General features: G+C 25.2%; 1 protein-coding gene across 1 annotated transcript; it reads right to left on the bottom strand.

Moving 5' to 3' along the window:
- Positions 1 to 337: 337 nt before the first annotated feature.
- LOC136976636 (transferrin-like) lies at positions 338 to 12,220 on the bottom strand. The gene is made up of 10 exons (XM_067271977.1): positions 12,096 to 12,220; positions 6,330 to 6,426; positions 5,738 to 5,868; positions 5,385 to 5,645; positions 5,023 to 5,295; positions 4,782 to 4,922; positions 4,475 to 4,715; positions 1,398 to 1,516; positions 866 to 1,332; positions 338 to 778 (listed from the first exon to the last, which is right to left on the bottom strand). Exons 1-10 carry the CDS (start codon positions 12,160 to 12,162, stop codon positions 458 to 460), a joined length of 2,118 nt encoding a protein of 705 aa, XP_067128078.1. The 5' UTR covers positions 12,163 to 12,220; the 3' UTR covers positions 338 to 457.
- Between the last annotated feature and the right edge of the window lie 1,312 nt (positions 12,221 to 13,532).

The raw sequence follows: 13,532 nt of genomic DNA, 5'->3' as shown, positions 1-13,532 counted from the left end.
CTCCCCACCCCGTTGACCTTTAACCACCAAAATTTAATAGTGTCAATGCCCCTAATACACAAACTTTCTGCAAAATTTCATAAATTTTCGACAAAAAAATACACAAGTCATTAAGCTTCAAAGAGAGTCAACAAAATCGTGCCCCCACATTAACATCAATACACACAGAAAAAAATCCCGAATTTTATTTTGCATTTCTCGACGTCTCAAGGTCCTAGTCCATCTTGGAAACCATTTCTTGACCGATGGTCTTACTTTTTCTCTGTTATAGGCCCTATATAACAGCCGAGAAATTAAAAAAAAAAAACAAATACGAGTCAAATGAACCTAAAACAGATTAGTGTGTGTATATTTAATATCTTTATTAATAAACGCAATACATAAAACAGTGATTTGTACATTAATAAGAAAAATTATTTTACAAAATGAGACAGAAGTGAAATTTGATATCTTAAATTTACATAAAAAATGATAACAAAGCTGAACAAATTACCACACTAAATGCGGCAACAGCGGTTGTTGCGCTGTTACATTTTTTCGGATCCGTCATTTTTAACGCTTCAAGATAGTCTTTATCTAAAACTTCATCGTATTTCGAATCAAATTTTACCGATTTCAAATTAATAGCAGAATTTTTGAATAAAAGATCGTTGCTCTCGTCGTAAGATCCGAACAAGTGAAAAATAGGACTGCTTTGGTTAAACAGTTCCCCAGCAGTTGTTAACATATAGACCACATTAAGACGATCGGATTGATCCATTTTATTCGATGTAACGACCTGAAAGTAAACAGATAATTTTAAAAACATGGAAAAAAAACATTTTTTTTTCACCTAATACGATTTTCGTTTAAAATCTACACTTACGAAACGGTGAGAAGGTACAGCTGCGAGATTGCAGTTTAAATAATGCGAAATGTCGACTTTACTCCCATCAGGGCATAACAATTTATAATCGGAAGATTTTAAATCTTTCGCCCAAGGTAATTGACTGTTTCCATCTACTAAACCGGGAACCGTAGAATTCTTCACGAAAGCAACATCACCGCCTCCTTCGACCAAACATCTGAAAGCTCCTTCATACCCGCTGTATTCGTCCTCATTGGAACACTTTTCGGGATCTTTACATAGCTTACATAATTTATCTACCCCGGATAATTTAGGATTGTATTCTTTATCCTTAGCACCTGGAACACAACTTTCCGAAAAGAAATCCGCTACTGCAGCTGAAACGTCGCATTGTTTCTTATTTATAAGATCAAGTTTCATGAATTCGCTAATAGGAATTATCCATCCCGCATTTCTTCCAATTCCCGTATGACAGGATTTTTTCCCTAAAACAAAGGGAAATTTTCAAGAAAAATTCTAGATTTTTTTTTTATTTTTAAATAATAAATACCTTTAAGATCTTGAAGACTTTTAATATCAGAATCGGCTTTTATGACAGCAACAGCATAATACGAAATATTATTTTTTTCTGAATATTCTTCGGATGCGATAGGAACCATATCCTCATACCTATAAAGTGAAGGTGTTTTTAACATGTAGAAAATTCTTTAAACAAACTTAAAATTTAAAAAAATTGTGATTTAAATATTGTAGAAAAGGATTAAATAGAAACTGCAAAACTTATAACTAATCTTCTAGCATTTAGAATATTCTAAAAATATGGAAAATATCTAACAAGGTCACGAATAGAAATATTTACTTCATTTTGGAATCTCTCCAAAATTAGGATTATAATTAGAAATAAGCAGGAGTTAATTTATTCTCATTACACTCCATTAATGAGAATAAATCATCAATTTTCTTCTTTCTATGAGTATTTTTAACCTTCTCCATATTTTCGCATTTAAATTCTGATCTGTTCAGACAACGTACAGTACAATATACAATTTTACTCATAAAAAATTGAAAAGATAATAATTAATATTATTGATCCTGATGAGAATATTTTTCAATAATTAAAAAATTAATGTGCTTTTAATATTTTAAGGCAAAATAAATTGATACAGATGAAAATATTGTAAAATTATTTATCTAATATCAAGTTAATAATTGCAGACGTTCAAAAATATTTAAAATTTCCATTATCAAACATTATTCCATTGCAACATATTAATATTTCGTGAATAATTTTATGTATTTAATACAATAATATTATTCTGCAATAGAAATCAACCAGAAATTATTCATATTTAAACCTTTAGTACACACTAGATCCGTTTAACATTCTTAAATCTTAATTATTTTTACAGTAAAATATGTGTAAACCGGAATCTGTACCGAAACTGGTATTGAAGTTTCTTTCGTTTAAGCAGGTTTTCGTTTTATTCAAGTTTCATCAGTAAACACTAATATCTACACACTTTGAATAGCACCAACGTCTAACACTAGCACCAATAAACACTAATATCTACACACTTTGAATAGCACCAACGTCTAACACTAGCACCAATAAACACTAATATCTACACACTTTGAATAGCACTAACGTCTAACACTAGCACCAATAAACACTAATATCTACACACTTTGAATAGCACCAACGTCTAACACTAGCACCAGTAAACACTAATATCTACACACTTTGAATAGCACCAACGTCTAACACTAGCACCAATAAACACTAATATCTACACACTTTGAATAGCACCAACGTCTAACATTAGCACCAATAAACACTAATATCTACACACTTTGAATAGCACCAACGTCTAACACTAGCACCAGTAAACACTAATATCTACACTGAATAACACTAACGCTTACAATCTAAATAACTGATAAATTGAAAACAATTTATTCCAAATATCTATGCCATTCAGCATTTTAATATAATATATTGAAGTTTAATTGATATTAAACACGATCACACTGTATTTAAAATTAGAAAACAAGAAGTGAGTTTTGAAAGCTAACAGTTAGTCATCATTATTTTTTGTTGACTAATATTTCTCAATGCTAGGCAATAAAAAAAAAGCCAAGTACAGTTGTATTGTTTTGAAATTTATCATCAAGAGAATGTAGGGAATTCGATATCCTTATATTTATCTATTATTAGTCAGCACATAACTATATACTGATACAGGAATAACAGATAAAATTTTATTTTCTGTTGACATTTGTTATTATTTACTTTATTTTTATTATATAAATATTAAAATTTTACAATATTAAGTCGAATAAAATATTAAAAAATCGATGAAAACAGCTAACTGGAGCATAAAATATCAAAAAAGGGGGATTATTAGTTACTTTTTAATAACGTATAATTTCAAATTATTCAATCAAGAAATAAAATAATCCAAGTGGAAGAGGTGAAATATTTTTTTTTTTGAATATATTAAATATGAAAAATTTTGCAAAAATTCATTTTTAAAAAAATACATCAAAAATCTAAAGTTAACATAATACTAAAATCAATATCTGATAAAATAATAGCCATATCATAATGTACAGTACGTGTCTTATAGCATAAGCAATCTCGTTTTATTAACATAAGCAATAAAGATAAATTTGAAGACCATCTGTGCATGAAATTTATTATTGTTTGTTCTCAAATAATGAAGCCATGTTGGCTACAGTAACAAAAAAAAACTGGAGATTTTTAAGGAAATTTAACAACAAATTTCTCAAGTTTTTCCATTATTTTTAATAATTATTTCTCGTAAACATACACACACACACACACACACACACAAAAAAAAAGTTTAGCAAAATTACAGAAATTAGAATATTCATTATTAAAAATTGTAAAGCGCTAAAATATGTGTCGAGAAATAATTTATTGCATTACAAATACATTAAAACGTAAAAATATATATTCGAATATTAAAAAAAAAATAATTAAAATTATAATAAAAATATTTATTATAATTTTAAAACAGAAGAATTTTAAAATCTTCTGTATTTAATTTACATATTCTCTAGATTATTAAACTGCCTATATTAATTTCAACAAATTAAAGCCTTATAATATTAAAATTGTTAAAGATATTTAAGCATATTTTGAGGTTTGTATTGGTAAATTTAATTGAATTCTTATATTAACACCCTGTAGAGTTTGGCTGAGTTTTATAGGATGTAAATTTTGATGTGTACTTAAAACATGAATAAATTAAGATGCTTAATGTTATAAATATTTCTCTTCTGCGTTGAAATTTTCGAGGAAAATGATAATAAAATATCATAACTTGGTCATATATTATCCCTATAACTTATATAATTATCTTATTGTTAGTGAATTTTTTAGGAATTTCGTAGATGTTAGTAGATTTACATTGTTTAAATGAGTTAATTATTTTATTTTATTTTTTTTAATTTAACAATAAATTATGTAAAATACAAATATTCTCCATAATTAGTTTTGACCATAAATATTTTGAATGGCATAGTAATAACGAGTGAATTTTATGGATAAAGTCCATAGATAGTGTTATTAATATTAAGAGACTGTATAAAAATTTTACTTACTTTCCAGCAGTGTAAACATCTCTACCACTTAAGGTAATTAAATCAGCTTTTTGTTTTTTGATCGAAGATAGACAATCATTGCTGGAATTTTCCTTTATGCATTCGATAACTGGTTTCAAATATCGACCATAAGATGCCATGCTGAAACTATTGCATTTTTTCTCTTCTTCGTCCGATTTTGTGCAAAATTTTGCTTTCTTTTCGCAATTTAAGGTTCTATTAATGGCTTTTATATAATTACCTATTGAGATGTAAATTATCATTAATTAATCGTTCAATGCTTTTGTAAATCTCGTTAGAAACTTACCTAAATAATTCTTCCAATCTTTTCTTTCTTCACTAACTACAGAAAGTTTTTTAAAATCACCTAAAATATATTTTAACCATGGAGGGCGATTCGTTAACTCGTTTACTTTATCTATTACATTTTTTAATTTACTGGATACGTCTAAAAGATTAAAAATATTGAAAACATCAAACAATTTTTTAAGTAAAATATTGAAAAGTTTAATTTAGAGAGTCTGAATTAATGCTTAAACAAACTTTACCATTTCCTTTTCTTGTTAAATATCCAGCAGTTGGCATTTCAGCCCAAACGCATGGATTATCCAAATTAACAGGGATTGTTGTATCATTTAAGCACAAGAAATTAAAATTGGAAGACTCAAAGTGTGTGAAATTTTTCATACGTTCTACGGTGGTAAAGGCAATGTCTCCATTTTGTAAACATCTTAAAGAGCCAAAAATGCCAGCAAATTCGTCTTTATTGTTGCATGCATCGGGGGATTTGCACAAAGAACACAAATTTTTATTTTCTGTTTCTAGGAAAATAATAAAGAAAAATTGATTTATCATGAATTATATTATTGAGAAATTCATTATTTCTATTATAAATTAAATCTTAACTTACTAAGTTTTTCGTCTACTTCATCATCGAAAGACCAACTTCCGGCAGCGCAACTGGATTGAAAAAACGAACCAATACTTGTTAAATCATTTCCTTTTTTACATTCGACATCATTTACTTCATTTAAAATAATTCCGACGGGTATATTCCACCCTTCTGCTTCTCCAACTGAAGAGAAACACGCTTTCTTTCCTTTCAAATCCTTTAATGTATTAATTCCGCTTCCACTTTTGACGACCGCTACTGTTTGAAATCTATATCCGACTGTAAATTTAGGGGAGAAAAAACAAAGTTAATTTCAGTTTCTTTACCTTAAAATAATTCTTAATTACGCAATTTCTTAATAAGAACTTTACGATTGCTTTCTGTAACCAGGTTAGTAGCTATCACTTCGAGATCGAAATAAGATCCAGCTGTATAAATTTCAGGTGGCTCCAATTTCACGATGTCTGCTTTACCATCTTGTATCAATCGCATACAATCGATACTAAATATATATAAAATTAAATTTAAATATTAAGACATACAAATTTAAGTGTTAAATAGAATAAAATATTAAATGATGTAAGTACAATACAACTTTTTATTTTAGACAATTGAATACAGATATTAAAATTAAGGAATTAATTTTTCTATTAGTAATATAATATAATTAAATATAAATTGAAGAAAATATATTTATTTTTAACTAAAGGGAGACTGAATATAATTTAAAAACAAATAAACTTGTAAGGTATGTCACAGTTATTTTCCAAGAGAACTATGAACTTTGAACATTGTTATGGATGTTATTGTAAATGTAATGATCAATGTTTGAAAGCTTCGTCGTTCTTAATTCATAGCTGACTTTTATTCCAGGTTAATCGTGTGTTTAATAAATTCTATCAATTCCTATTTTAGAAAAAACACAAGAAACTAAAATAACTTTTTATATAAATTATTACTTACTTATCTCTTCCAAGAACACACTCTATATGATACTGTGACATTTCATTGCAGTATTGATAATTACTTTCATTCAAGCATAACTTTAAATCACCATTATCTAAAAATAAAAACAAAATAAAAACTTATTAAAATTATAAAAAAAAACACCACATAAAATTAAATTAAACATTTTCAAATAGGTGAAGTAGACATAATTCACAATTATAACTTATTGTAATGTCTAAAATTTAGTTTTTATGTAATATATAAAAAGGTTCTTTTAATAAAAAAAAAGGTGAAAAATCTATTTTTATTTATTAATTTTTTTCTTATATTTTTATTATTTTTTTTTTTTTAAAAAAAGAATAAGGGCTTGACGTTTGTGATTGCACTTCACCTTTTCCAGCTCTACACTATAAATATACTTTTAATATGTAGAAGCAAACATATTTATCTAAATTATTCGTTGACATATTTGCAATTTATAACATTAATAAAGTGATAATTTTTATTTTCTAAGAAAATATAATAAATCGAAATTTTCCAATTAGTATAGTCGAGTATCTTAATTCTTTTATATCTTCTATGGAACGTCAAGATAAGATCGACCACTAAACACGATCAATAAATGTTATAATAATTTGATGATGATAATAATAATAATAATAACGTTTTTATTTTTTAAAGTATTATAAGCAGTAAGTGTTCGATGCACTTTTATCTAAAAGGAAAGTTCAAAATGTAGAACATTTCCTGTTTTTGACAAGTGCGTGTGTCCATTATAACCATCTCATTGATGCTTTCTTTCTGAGTTGAAACGTATAGCAAAAAAGTAAACTTTTAATATTTTTGTCCGATATAAAAATGGTCGACATTTGAAATTAATTAAAATGCATTAAATATCGTTCTAAAAAATTTTTTCTACGGCATCACATAAATTCGTTTTTAATGATTTACTTAATGCGATTATAACTAGAGCTATTTTTTAAAATTGTAACAATAAACGCAAATTACTTTAGAATTAAATTAATTTTAATTAATAAAACTGAGAAATTAATTAAAATTAAACATAAACTATTTCAGAATTTTAGTTAACTTTTCTGTTCATTTAAATATAGTTTACAATAATTTACTTTTTAGTGGCTGGTTCTGTTAAAACAGAAAAATATATGGGGGAGGGGGTGAAGAAATATAAAAATTGAATAAATTTCTCTCATATTACTAAAGAAATTTCCTTCTATTAATTAAAGAATATCGTAATGCAAATATAAAAACCAAATTTTTTAAATCTGATCTACTCGAATCGAATATAATTAATTCTAAGCTTTCATTCATGCATAATTAAGCCAGAATTGATTATAATACATTTAATACAAGCTTTAAAAATTGTATAGAATACAATATATATATATATAGTTAAATAATTGCTATGTTACTCTCCCTTCTTAATTAATTCCAATTTTTTAAGTGTATTATTTAATTATAATATTATATGTGCAATAATAGACTTCTACGAGAAATATTTGATAATAAGTTAATAATTTATATATATATTATGACATCTCAGGTCGAAAGTATTTTATATTATTCATCATTGTTGTTTTATAATGCCAGCGGGACACCCTTTCAACGTATTGATATATTCCCTTAGGAAAAATACCAGCATTTTCGTCATACTTTCTAGGAAGGTTTTTGAAAGAAATAATTACAAAAAATGATAATAGAATAAATAAATAATTATACAATAATTACTTTTAATTATTGTAAAATCTCTTTGTTTTGGTAAGTTAAATATATATTAAATTTAAGAAATTATCGTGTTCATATTCACTGTTTTGATAAGCCCTAACATAAATAAGTTGTTTAAGTTATTATAAACGTTTAAAGAAATTTATTTCTTATTATTTAATCAATTTTAATTAACTTTCTATTAATTAGCTTATTATTAAATTGAAATTTCGGGTCTCGAATTTGAAATTCTGAAATTAAAATGGAAGTTTATTTAATACATTTTTAAAAGTAAATTTGAATTATTTATTATTATTATTAATTAAAATTGTTATATAATTAAAGTTAATCGAATTTATTTCCATTTAAATTAAAAGTTTTAATGGTTTTTAATTATATAAAACGTATATAAATCTTATAGACGTTTGTTTTATAATTATAACAATTATTAAAATATTGGTTTTTGCCTGTGGTTATTCTCATTAATTTCATCTTTCTTCGTCTAAATTCATAAATGACAAGCTTCCTTTTCGACTCAATTATATAGTAATCATGTTTTAACGAAAACATATCAATTTATATTCAAAAAGGTGAGTCAGCCGGCCGGATGAGCGAAACGATTACGTCATTTTACTGCTCTGGGGATTCAGGATCGAATCCAGAAGGTCAAAAAGTAAGAATTTTTTGGTCCCGGACATGTCGGGCCCCGACCCTCATCATTGTAGGCCTGGATGAACTCATAAAGGCACGAAAAAAACCTTTTTAGTACGGAATAATAATAATAAAAAATTACCGACAAAACTTGTTGTGTATATAATATATAAGGGAAAAAATATTATGCTTTAATAATAAATAAAACTATGTTCAAAGAAGTTATTAAATCAAATATTTGGTGTAGTCGAGCAAATGCAAGAGTTAAATATAACAACATATTTTTAAATTATACTTCTCATAGATAAATAAAAGTCTAAAAATTCTGTAATATAAACATCAGAGAACGTTCTGAATTTTTTAATATTGAATTTCTTTTTTAAAAAAAACATATTAAATAAACACAATTATTATTAGTAAAAAAAGCAATAAATATTAATAATAAACAAATGAAAATTCAATATTTAAACAGTTTAAAAAATCGTTTTTGTATTGCAGAAAATATAATTAGATTGAAATCTCATTCTAAATAATTAGTTTTTTTTTATGTAGATTTATTATATAAATATTTTTATATGTATTGTTTGTTGCATTAATATTCATGATTGAGTAATAACTAATTACACGTTTTATTTGTTTTCTTACGTTCTAATTATTCGTTCTACTAATTTATTAAATCGAATTTACTAGAAAAATAAAATGATTCCAACGTCGACAATGCTAAAATTAAGCTTTAAAATTATATTTTCTTATAATTAGACCACATTATATAATATAAAGCATTAGGTTTATGTCTCTTATGACCTATATAACAATAGATTGCCGTGTTAATTTATTCTATATACCAGAAAAACTAAGTTATAATTCTAATTCTAACGACAATTAAATTAAAATTTTCAATATTAAATAAAAATTTAAACTTATAATAAAGCGTTGTTATTATAAAATTTTAACTAAAAGTGTAGTTATAATAAAATAAACTCGAAACTAATCGTAATCGTATAGACTAATGAAAGTTATATTTTCTGATAAGATCGGATGAAATTCTATATTATATATTTTTCCTAATATTTAATTGACGACCTCATTTCACCCTATAGAAAATCCTGATAAGAGTGTTGTTCCACTATCCACAATTGAGATACATTACTACAGATAAACAACAGTAACTATATGATAAATATAGCCAAGTGTGTAATTAATTACATCAAATAGATCAGTTATGAAAATGGATCTACTACACTGACAATATTAATAGTATGTATTATACATTAAATGTACTGTACAAAATGTATAGATATTGACACCTGTATGTACTGTACTGCTGCTGTTAGCATTGTACACTGCATACTCCGTTAGTATGCAATATACACAAGTCTATAGTATGTGCTGTGTGGTACAATAGGGCGCATACTCATGACGAAACAAAACGAAAACGATGTAAACTTATATAATACTTAAATTTTTAATTGTTATTTAGTATAATTCCAAATTTAAGTGTCAACAACACTTAAATATTGAAGAGGATAATAATTAACACGAATTAACAGTTAAAGCCGAAAACAGAATTAGAATTCTGTTTTTGTTTTTGCAAACGAATTTTAATATTAATCTTCATAAATTTTAAGTATTTTTAATGTTTAATTAGTTAAAAAATTTACTTGTACAGGTACCTATTTATACTTGTATATCATTAATTTTCTTGAAAGCATTTACGTAGGCATTAAATCAAATGTATATTTTTAAAAAAATATATATGAAAAATCTATATTTTTGCAATTCAGTAGACAAACTTAATACGAAAATGTAGACACGGCGATTTACACAATAGCATAAAACAGTTTTCTGTTCTGTGAAATTATTCAAATGTGTTAAATTTTAAAACATGAATTTGAATCTTGAAATAAATAAATAAATAAATAATTCGGAAAAAAATGGTGATAAATGAGTGAATTAAATTCAAAACAAATTAATATATTATATTTTGTGACTTGTGGCTACAAATTCACATGAAAGAATCCGAATTAAAGCCACAACTTTAAAATATTAAAAAATTAATATTCATTACAGTACTTAATAAAATAAATCTAAAATACAAGTAAATAAAATTCTTCAAATTTAAATTATTTCTACGCTAAAATGTTAATAAAAATAATTTTATATATGTTTTTAACGAAGTTTCTTGCAGATAAATATATTCTTTCTTTTTTTTTAAATTGTAGATGCTATAAAATAAATATTTTAAAATAAAATCACACGTAATATCTAAACAATTCCTTATTCTTACGACACAAAATTAATATTAAAATTCTCAAATCCGAGCAACAGAATTGCTCTTCTTATTTCACAATAATTTAAATAAAAATCTAATGGTAACCTAGCAATAAGTATTAATTTTCATCTTGTTTTCTCTGTAAGTAAACCAAAGATATGTTGTTCACACTTGCACTTTAATTAAAATCAATTCATTCTACTCCCTTTAATAATTAAAATATTCATAACTTATAAATATCTAGAACTTCCAAGCATAAATAATATTCTATATAAATAATCATTTAAAAAAGGAGGTATCTTTTATTATTAAAAATTAATATCTTCGTGTAAATAAATCTAAGATAAAAATTCTTAAAGATTTCTTATTATTTATTAATTAATATACTTTTTTATAATGTTAATTCATTAAAAATATATTTAATTACTCTTAAAACAATAGACTGAAAGGGGAACGAGATAAATAAATTTGAAAAAATTATAAAAATAATTTAACTTATTATTTTAATTAAATATTTAAAAATAATAAATCTTTCGAACTCTGAAGCATTGTTTTTACACATTTTAAAAGTATAAAATTACATTTAGTTCTTCTATTTTTTAACCTTTCAAAACAAATAGATATTGTCCATAAATAACAATTTCTCAGTAACATTTGTTTGCTCGTAAACAAATTTTAAAAATGGGAGAAAAATAATAAATAAATGTCTAATTAAAAAACTTCTTCTTTATTTAAATAAAACAGGAAATATAATATATGCATTTTATTTTTATTTTTTTAAGGTATGATATACCCAAAAACATCAATCACTATAACTTAAAATTAGAAAATAATATAAGGAAAACACATTAAAAAGTCTGAAAATCTTCATTAAAATAAACTAAAAATCTTCTTTAATAATAAAACTGAATATTTATTATAATAGAACCGGTATCAACCGCTTACAATTATCATACAGATGGAGAGATAAATTCATGATTTTAATGTTTCAATTTTGCTAATGAATTAGAAATTAAAATAAAAAACAAGCTATTCGCTTTACAAAACTAAATTTATTATATATTTATATTACAATAAAAATATATATATAATAAAAAAAGCATTTTAAATTGTGATAGGGAGGAAAAAAAACTTACTTTGCGCCGCGCTTAAACTAACGGTTAACAATAAAACCACAAGAACAGGTGTTCTCCTAACCTCCATGTTAGCTTCTAGGAAACTCTAGCTTGTTTGACAACCTCTTCCCATTTATCGTCCTTACTTGTCATGTGATATTAGTTCAATAAATTTCCGTTGGGAGCGCTAAAAGCGCCACTATATTACTCAATACTCCGTTAAAAAAAAAATATATATATGAAAAATAGGGAAATTCGAGGATATTTTTACCGACATTAAAATTATTTTTATAAATTAATAAACTAGACTTTACTTATATTACAACGTATTTCTTGTTAGATAAAATATATTCGAGTCCTTGATTTCCAATTAAATTATTGTAATAAGGAAGCCGCGATTTGAGTTATGTAAAAAGATGGTTTTTAATGAGGTAAAAATTGTGTTTTTTTTTATATTTAAGAGTATTCGGGTTTTAAATTGAAGAAAAAGCATGTACTTGGCGTGATAAAGTACAATTTTCTGGAGAGAAAAAATTCTACTTCACCACGTCTTGAAACTACTAACCATATAAATTATCTCTCACCTGGATAGTGTGCGCTATTATTAGATCAATGGATGGCTAGGAGTGTCACCTTGAATATCTCCCAACTGTAATATCTCACTCTTTCTCTTCTTCATTATAAATAGATCTTCAGATTTATTAACTCTTCTTCGATTAATATGTAATTACTTAGCAATATTAAATCCTAATTAAATGTGATTAGTTCTTAACGATGTTTTTAAAGTTATTAAATTACATTTTGTGGAAATTTTTATAAGTTTAGAGTAGTTTTAAAAAAAGAAGGAGTTAGCTTTAGAGGACCACTCGCTCTTAAACTAAAAACGATTGGGTAAAATCCATTAACAGATACAGTCTAAAAGCCTTTCTCGAGTTTCAAAAGAATCGATTTTTACAGAAAATAATCAACTCGACTAACGCAGAAAACATCAATCTGTCGAGGAAACATTAGGAAATGACATTATTTTTAACCGTGTTTCGCAAAAACTAACGAGTATTGTATTATAGAATGATAACGTGAAACAATATGGCTTCCTACGTTTATTCTTTTTACACGTTTTCTTAAATTTATTCGATGTTATCGAATTAACTAACTCACTGGAATTGATCATAATTAAAATGTTAATTAATATATACACATTCTACTAATGAATATTATTACGTTCATTAAATGTTATAGCTATAAATTCCATTATATCTTTATGGGAAAGATATGTATTTCGAAATTCAATTCAAGATCTCCCTTTTCATATTTGCACTGTAATCTTGTGTTTGCTAAAGGAATTTCACAAATGTTATTATTCATAATTCAAGAAACAATAAATTTTAGATAAAGTTTAAACTCGAGTATAAATTTCACTTCCGTTTGTTAATAATTTGTTTATTTTTTAAAAGTCAT

This window comes from Centruroides vittatus, unplaced genomic scaffold (assembly GCF_030686945.1).
Source record: "Centruroides vittatus isolate TY-2023 unplaced genomic scaffold, ASM3068694v2 contig_417, whole genome shotgun sequence".
NCBI lineage: Eukaryota > Metazoa > Arthropoda > Arachnida > Scorpiones > Buthidae > Centruroides > Centruroides vittatus.
Note: the sequence above shows the minus strand (reverse complement) of the source record. Positions and strands in the feature narration are given on the sequence as shown.